Source organism: Rhynchophorus ferrugineus, unplaced genomic scaffold, assembly GCF_030347505.1.
Source record: "Rhynchophorus ferrugineus isolate W39M unplaced genomic scaffold, kcgeb_rfMv2 rfM1, whole genome shotgun sequence".
In the NCBI taxonomy this organism is placed as follows: Eukaryota; Metazoa; Arthropoda; class Insecta; order Coleoptera; family Curculionidae; genus Rhynchophorus; species Rhynchophorus ferrugineus.
The window spans coordinates 13633842-13643075 of NW_027472580.1; the positions used below are offsets into that span (position 1 = coordinate 13633842).

The 9234-nt window shown below is 33.9% G+C and overlaps 1 protein-coding gene across 2 annotated transcripts in view; it reads left to right on the forward strand.

The window, feature by feature from the left end:
- RunxA (RUNX family transcription factor Runt related A) overlaps positions 1 to 8730 on the forward strand; it is a 69286-nt gene extending 60556 nt beyond the window's left edge. The window contains exons 3-5 of one of the 2 annotated variants that reach the window (XM_076417225.1): positions 2472 to 2591; positions 7410 to 7619; positions 7716 to 8730. In XM_076417225.1, the coding sequence (XP_076273340.1) occupies positions 2472 to 2591; positions 7410 to 7619; positions 7716 to 8344 (959 nt within the window). In that variant the 3' untranslated portion in view covers positions 8345 to 8730. The remainder of the gene's footprint in view (positions 1 to 2471; positions 2592 to 7409; positions 7620 to 7715) is intronic. The other variant, XM_076417236.1, reaches the window with a different exon arrangement.
- The last annotated feature ends 504 nt before the right edge of the window (positions 8731 to 9234 follow it).

Genomic DNA, 9234 nt, shown 5'->3' on the forward strand with positions numbered 1-9234 from the left:
AGAATTAGAATATATGCATTGCCACTATTGAATCATTTAAACAAAAAATACGGCAGAAGTTGAAGGAAATAAAAGAGGAATAAAGATAATACAGAGAAGATTAAGGTGAGATCACAGAAGAAAATAATAACAGAATATTAAGAATTTTACAGTTAAGATGCAAATGAAGCAAAGGAAAAATATAATCCATACTGAAAAGGGAAACGCAATGTGGTTGTACACGGATAGGCTGTAAAAGGGAAAATTAGACATAAAAAATACCAGTGTAATATAACTAGAAAATAACAATGATAACAAACTAATAATGAAAATTGAAAATAAAATGCCTAAATTAGTAGAAAAAAGATACATTAATGAGCATATCTAATAAATAGTCCCAAAAATAAAAGTGAGCAAAAGAGCAGAAAAATTAAGGAAAAATCGCAAAAACTGCAAAAAATTAAATATGTTGATGAAATTTATTAATATATTATTATATATAAGCGTATATTAACATGGAACACAGAAGTGGAAGGACTATAAAAACACGATAGTAGTATAGGAGAGAGTTATTCAAAAAAAATCGTTAATAGAGAAGAATGAAAAAATTATAAAATAGAGTAAACAGAATAAAATAAATTCAGCAAGGCGAAGACAGGAAATATAGTAGACTGAATAAACTGAATAAAATTTAAAATATTACGTAGGCTAGTTTATTTGTTTTCTGATCAGCTATGCAAGTTTTAGAAGTTATTTTGAAATTACCTTGCTTTAGCTCTTGTTTAACATTTATCGGGATATCTGTAAATATGGCATGGACCGTATATCATAAATATAAAAATAATAAAATTATATCTTCTTCTTAAAATTTATTCAATGGACATGTTTTATTATTTAATTATTACATTATTACTAGCCGTTCCCGATTAACCTACAATTTGTCTTTATGTTAAATTAAATTTAGGTATATAACTAGGAGGGCTCATCGGCTCTATCTCAATCTCTGGTGAAATAATGTTTATACATGTCACTGTTATATTTTTTATTAAATGCACCTCACTACACAACACTACACAAGATCAGATGGTTTAATTATTTTGTATCTGTATCCTGCTCTGGTGGTATCCAAAAGTTGCAGTAACTACTTCAATATTCTCATGAGATTGTGGTCTTTCCTCATGCTCCTTGCAATTCTTTTGATTTGATTTGGGTATATGAAGGTCTCGATGTAGGTACTCAGTGCAGAAGTATTTGGGTGCTCCCACAATACTTCTCAGGACTTTTGATTTTTTTGATTTTATATCTTGTTTATGTTACTTTTTGCAAATTATCCCCTATAATTGAACTCCGTATGTCCGTATAGGTTTCAGTATTTCTTTATTTAATAGCTATTTATTATGTACTGATAATTGTGATTTTCTTTCAATTAGCCAATACATTTCAATATATATTCTCCTATATTTCATACATTTTCCTATATTTCAATTCCAATTCTTTTCTTTTCTTTATACGTTCTTTCTAGCGAAGTTTTACGTCAAGGTTCATTCCGAGATATTTAGCGTTGTTGCTACATGGAGTGATAGTATTATTTAATGTTATCGGCGCTTGTACAGTCTGATTTTAGGTAAACTGCACATGTATTTGCTTTCGTTAATTTTTATTTTCCAAAATTGTATCCAACTACTTATATTGTCACTTGCCTTTTGTAATTTTCGTGTAGTTTCTTTATTATTGTCTCTGACAGCTATTATCGCAGTATCATTAACAAATGTAGCCATCGTAATATTTTCCATTTGTAATATATAACTTCATTATGGTACACCTGGTTTAGCTTCTTTTATTGTAGAGTAATCTTCTTCTTGTTTAACTCCAAACATTCTGGCTATAATGTACGATTTTAATAGTTCGGTATATTGTTTTGGTAACATTATCGGTAGTTTATGAACAAGGCCTTCATGCTAAACCTTATCGAAGTCTTGTGCTACATCTAAGAATATAGCTGAATATACTTTTTTACTTTCGTAGGCTTTTTCAATAACATCTGTTATTCTGTAGACCTGGTCATGTGTTTAATGCTTGTAACCCAAACTGGTGTGTTTGTATTTTTGCTAGGTTTTTTCTCTCTATAAAAACGAAATTATTAATTAATTATTGTCGTAGGTAAAAACAATCGTTACACATATACTAATCAACTATCTCTCTTAGAGTATAAGTAGGTAAGAAAATAGGGCATTACAGGAAATTCTTTGAGACATTAACTAAAGTTATATTAACACATGGGATAAAGGCTTTTATTTACAATTTCAAGCATGTTATACTTTTGCCCATTAATAGACAAATCTAGTTACAAATTACATGACATTTAAATTATGCAAATAAAATTTAACAATATGTAATATAAACTAATTTATCATCATTATAAATAATTTGATTTCTTTATTAATTTATAGCCTTATAAGTGTGGCACAGAACAGTGATTAGGTCTGATTTAGTGCTTTCTTTTCTAGGGCAACAGCAACAGTTTCACTTTGCTTTTGGCCAACGACCTTTTCCTTTCGCCACTTCTGATCCCCTCTCAGGCTTCAGAATGCCACCCATAGGAAATTGTAACAGTAAGTACAACAATTTTACTTTTATTTCGTATATTCTAATAAATTATAAGTATTATACACAAGAGCAGATGGTTTGATTGTTTTGAGTCTGTGGCCCGTTCTGGTGGTATCCAAAAGCTGCAATATTTCAACATTCGTATGATAATGGAGTCATTCCTCATGCCCTTTTGCAATTCTATTGATTTCTTGACTGACTGTGGGTATCTGAACGTCTCGATGTAGGTAATCAGTCCTATAGTATTTGGGTGCACCCACAATACCTCTCAGGACTTTGTTCTGAAAAATTTGATTTGTATTTTATGTTACTCTTTGCAGAACATTTCCATAATTGAACTCCGTATGTCCATATAGGTATTGGTATTTGCTTATATAATAGCAATTTATTATGTACTGTTAATTGTGATTTTCTTCCAATTAGCCAACACATTTCCTTATATTTCAATTCCAGTTCTTTTCTTTTCTTCTTTATATATTCCTTCCAGCGAAGTTTTGCATCGAGATTCATTCCAAGATATTTAGCCTTGTTGCTATATGGAATGATAGTGTTATTTAATGTTATTGGTACTTGTACAGTCTGTTTATAGGTGAACTACACATGTACAGATTTACTTTCATTAATTCTTATTTTCCAAGCTTGTGTCCTCTTATTATATTGAGACAATTGCCATGATATCACAACTTCTGCTAAATTGATTTACTTGAAATTCGGTATGGGCCTTCTCCATACATTCCTCTATCGTCAGTGATTAGTCTATCAATCTAAAAAGGCAACATTTTTTTGTCTGTTGAATTATGTCTATTCGAAAAACTAAACAATTTTTAAAAATTTTATTGATATTTCTGATATTTTTAATAATAGTAAAAATCCAAATTATATTACAGTTTTTTTAAATATATTTTAAAGTCTCCTTTTACCAACTAGGGCTTATCTGGACTGCACCTAAAGTTTAACGTGGGCTCTGAACCACGGTCCTTGGTATTAAGCCTACAGACTGGCCGACTCCAGTAATCATCCCAGAAGACATCCGGTCTTATCCAGCCTGGTTACTGCTGTGACATGGATCATTTTCCTTGTGAGATTTTGTCCTCTTGCCTAAGAAAACCACAAATATTAAACAATCACAAATGTAAATTTACGGATATGCCCAAGCAGGATTCGAACCCACGACTATTGCAACAGTGGTGGACAGACCCGTCGCCTTTACCACTGCGCTATCAAGCCGGCTATTACAGTTTTACTTGGATATATTTACAGTGAAAATTATTTAAAATTTAAATAAAGCTCTTAAGGGCATATTCTTAAACAGCTTAAAGAGATTTGAAAATACGAGAAAAATAAAACGACTTTTGCAAAGCTTACAGGCAGTTGGTAGTTACGAGTATTTCTAAATTTAATTTTTGTCTATCAGCCCCAACGTAATTTAAAAAATGCGCGCCTGTTGAGAGCATCTGTTTGTCAGATTAATAATATTGTGATTTAACTGTCTAACGGAGTGAATTGTGGGCTAACGAAACAAATAAATTAATTTAGCATAAATCACTTATTCAGCTAGTTAAGATTCAAATCGGACCGTTCGCCCCGAATAATGGATGGGTTTTGTTTTCATTTAGAATTTGCGTCCCCGGGGACCCGTAAAAACGAGTTGCTCTAAATTGAATCAAGTTAGCGAAACTCGGAGATACTTATAAATAGGAGTTATTTAACCTCTGGGACTTAAGGAGTCGTCGCGAACCTTTCGGTCGGTTAACGATATTGACTGTAAGATTATCTTTCCGTTGTTTGCACTTTTGTTTGCCCGCGACGATAATGTTTTCTTCAGATTTTATCGACAAGAAAAAACGCCAATTTCTCAGAAATAAAATTACATAGTTCATGTCGTCTTTTTCTTATTTACTGCTTTAAAGAGTACCTGTTACTTGAAAATATATAATACAAAATAAAATTACGTATATTTTATTTTGGTGCTTGGTATATAGTGGTAGGTATATTTTTACGACAATCAAAGTTCAAACCCACCATAGAGCATAGTTATTTTTAAATTTTTTCTTAAATTTGACTGTTGACAGAACCTTTTATTTTGTTTACTTTCTAGATGGTATTTTGAGATCGTCATTCCAGTTAATTAATTTAAGATATTCACATGGTATTATTATTTAGCTTACGAAAGAAAAACGAAAACCCGCCTGTCGGTCACCGTGGCGGCGATGACCTCCTCATTCGACAAAATCTTTCTTCCCGCCGAGTGACTTTTTCCAGTGCGGAAACAAAGAGATGTCGCATGGCTCTAAATCTGGACGATGAAGGGGGCCGCAGTTCGTGACTCAATTCTACCAATTTGGCCGTGGACAGATCTGAACCAGTGCATTGTCATGGTGGCATTAAAATGGGATGGTATGGTGGAAGAGCACTTTTTCTTCGCCAAATTAGGCCGTTTTGCCCTTCTCCTGATAGTCGATGTAGATCACACGTTGTAAATCCTAGTTGTGTACCGATCAGTTATGAACCTTTGTTTCGTGGACGGTCACGAAACAACCTAAACAATGCTCTAAAGTTATTTTACAGTTGCGCTTGTTGTCCGTATTGGACAAACGCGGCACCCATCGCGACTAGAGATCTCTCATGTCCAAAATTTCAGGCAGGATATAATCCATATGATTTCTTGAGATGCCTACGTGCTCAGCTGTCTTGTACACCTTCAATAGACCGTCCGAACCAAAAAACAAACCAAATCGAAGTGTAAACAATTGTTGACGGTTGCTAGGGAAGGAAAATACCGACCGATTTTGCTCGTCCTTTATTTTTCTAAAAACACAATAAATTTCTCCTGCGATAGTGGCACCATCGGACGATGAGGCTAACTATTTACCAGACCTCCCTCGTATACATGACCTGGATAATCTTTATCAAAAATTATCTTCTGACAATGTCTGAATTTATCGATTCAATATTTAGGCGGCCCAATGAAAATACAGAATGTTGGTACAGTTATTGTTTTAAGAACAACTGTTATGTACTGAACTGTAAACCATAGAGTAATAGAGATTTTTTACTTCTTCTTAGGGAAACTAATTCTCATTTCTCTGGTTTCTGTTCATCATAATACGCATGATTTCTTAGATAGCGGATCTATTAAAATTAACTGATATTGATTTAAATTTCGTTAATGTAAAAATGATAAACTCAAGCAGACATTTCTCTGGCCATGAAGATTCCGTTTCAGCTCGATGTGAATGGCTCTCCTGGAATAACCCATGACGATTTCTGCTCGAGACTGTCGCAGTAGATAGGGTTTTCATGACCAGTCACACATTGTTCCCTTCAAGCTGTTCCCTATACACTGATTATAGCGACCCTCTAACTTTTCGATACCATTTTTGTAGCACTTCATTCGACGAAAATTTCTTCCCAGCGGGGATTCTTTTGAGATCTGAGAACAAGAAATAGTTGCTGGTGGCCAGATGTGGAGAAAACGGTGGATCAGGGAGCAATTCGAAGCCCAATTTATAGATTTTCGTCTTCGTTTTTACTGACTTGTGACACGGTGCAATTTCTTTGTGAAACAGCAGTTTCTTTTTCTCAAAAACCGGACGATTTCATTCTTCAAACGGCGCAATTATAGCGCTTCAATTGCGCTATGTAATAGTTGATGGCCCTTCCTTTTTCAATGTAGTCAGTGAAAAAATCGGTTTTCCGTTAAAGACTTTTGGTAAAAAAGTACTCAAGAAACCGTTTAGGATTATATATATTTCCATTCATTATGCTTAGGAAAGTTTAGATTATTGTTTAGTTCAACTAATAGATCTGACCAATTGGAGATCCCGCAAAATCCACGGCTAATGATAGCGAAAGTGTTTAAATAAGTAACTTGTTTTTTCCATCGCGTTTCTTTTTCCTTGGCAAATCATCTCAATAAAAATATTGATTCACTAACATGGTTAAATTACTCTTTTTTAGTTAGTAATGCATTCGTTTCAAATTAATATTGATAATATAGAATTTTATAATAATTAATTACATTTGATGTTTACATAATTTTATTTTTAACCATTGATATACATATTGAATCATATAAGGTAATTATTTTCTGAATAATAATAATTGTTATAATATTTAACTAATGCATGAAATATGTGCTTAAGTTAATTAATGAGTTATATCACATAAGTTAAGTCACAAATTAATAGCAGGGAATTACCCATTCTTTTAGATAAATGAATGTTATAAATTGAATAAAGAAAGCTTAATGTTCAATCGGTTAAATTTCTTTTAAATAAACTATTTAAAAGTTATTCTGAAACTTGCTAATCCCACCATATGTACCTAAAAAATGCTACTTCTAATGAAAATTCCAAGTGTCATGGGCCAACCGATGACTTTATGCGTTTGGAACCACTTTGTTGAAACGATTCGAAATGACATTTTATGTGGAAGCCATTTTACGTCTTTTTGAATCTTTCTTATCACATCTCAAGTTCTGGAAAGTGAAAAAGTTGATTTAACTACAAATGCCTTCAGAGTTTGAGCTGGGTTATCGCCCGACAAGTTCTGCAATTCATTGTTTTCGAATCGGTTTATCCTTTATACCGTTCTTTGTTATTGCTATCAATATCATCACTTTTAAATCGAAAACAAAACCGACAATTGCAATTTCACAGATAAGCATTACTCTAATTAAGTTTCTGATGTTGTTTTATGAGATTTCAGCAGCAGGTCATACCAACTCGCGTGACTCGCATTTTCACCAACAGATATGGCTGATCAAAGTACACTCAAGCAAAAAAGAATTCCAATTAAGTGAATATTTAATTTCGTTCCAGATATGACTCAATTTGGTTTAACCACTACGAATTCCCACTGGGGTTATGGAGCTGCTGGTGCTTACTCGCCCTACTTCACACCAAGCACGTTGGGCTCATGTACAGCTTCCACGACACAGTTCAACACACCAGCGTTGGGTTTCTCTGGAGCTACTCCTGATCAAACATCCACTCAAGACGCCTTCAATTCCAGTTCCACTGTCAGCACATGTAAGTAGTAAATATGTTTTTCCCCATTTAATGTTGCGATGCTGCGATGAATAGCAAAATAAACAACCAACACTACAACAAAACGTTTTCTTTCAGTGATCCCCGATACGTCGACGACCGATCTCGATCAACATCTGGGCCTGATATCACAAAACCACACCAATCACGCTCAAACCTCACACACGTCCTCGCTGTTGGTACCGCGGTACTCCACAAACCACACAGATTTCGCCATATCTGGGCCGCGCTCGTTATCGGATAACTCGAGCGCTGCCGAGAGTCCCGTGCAGGATGATCTTCTAACGCCGCAATCGTCGCTGAGCGTCAACCACACTAATAACACTACCAGCAACTTTCCGCTACACCAAAACATGACACAAGGTTCTTATTCGTCCAGTAACTGTAACAACTCGATATATCCGGTACTACCCGGTTTGTTATACTCGCAGCTCTATTCAGCGGCTAATCATCAACCCCATAACTTCCATACTCTTCACTCGCACACATCTCAGACGCACAACGATCTACAGACGGTTATGGATCATCTGTCCAGTAACTCGAACCAAAGACAGATGAACGGCACTACCGACCTCCTTTTAAATAACGGAACCTGTGCAGCTGCAGCTCAAAGACAAGACGATGGACATAGCCGCGTGTTGAGTAGTAATGGCGCTCAACGAGGACCTGGGCAAAACGGTGACGCCGTGGTTTGGAGACCTTACTAGAGTGGCGAGTGTTAATCGGTGATCCTAGTGATTATGTGATGATTTTTCTTATTATAGGTGATTAATTTGTGCAATATAATTTCAAGTTGACTGGACAACTCTAAAATTGCGTGGTGCAATAGTTTATGTGTGGAGAAAAACTATACGGATGTAAATATACCGACTAATTTCTTATGTGTAAATTTTGGTGAGGACAAAAGCCAAACTTACTGACTCAAAGTTATTTAGGCCCATGTTATAACTTATAACAATTGAATTGTAAAAAAGGCGCTTTTCATTCATTAAACAGTTTCGACATAGTTTATTTTATATGTATAAAGATTACTTGTTTATAATTATGTTTGATTGTAATATAATAATAAGAGTAAATATATCATGAATAATTAGTCTCGCTTTTTATTTGCAACTTATCCCAATATACACTACTACTTATCACAGAGTATGATTAAGCGCTATTTTTGAATGTAAGATGGACTAAAATATCAATTTGACCAATTAAACATGTATATAAAAAATAAATAAATATATTTATGTCTTCCTTGTTTATTAGTTCGGTGGTATCAAATTTTATGTTGCCATTCAAAATAAAAATGTAATAAAGTTTCATGTAAATAAATTTGGGTGAGAATAGTTGAGTCACTTTAGCTAATTAAAGATTTTAAAAAAATAAACTGTCTATAACATTATTGAATGAAGAAGAAACAGAATCTGGAGTAAAGCCTTAAATAAGCCATTGCTCTTTTGTAGAATTATTCACGTATGTAATAAAGCCATAAGAGATATGGAAATAATGAAGACTTGTATTTATATTTCAAACCCAACAGCGAACAATTAAATATTCATATTCGAAAATGAATTTCAATGAACTGTGATAACCTAGTCATTATAAT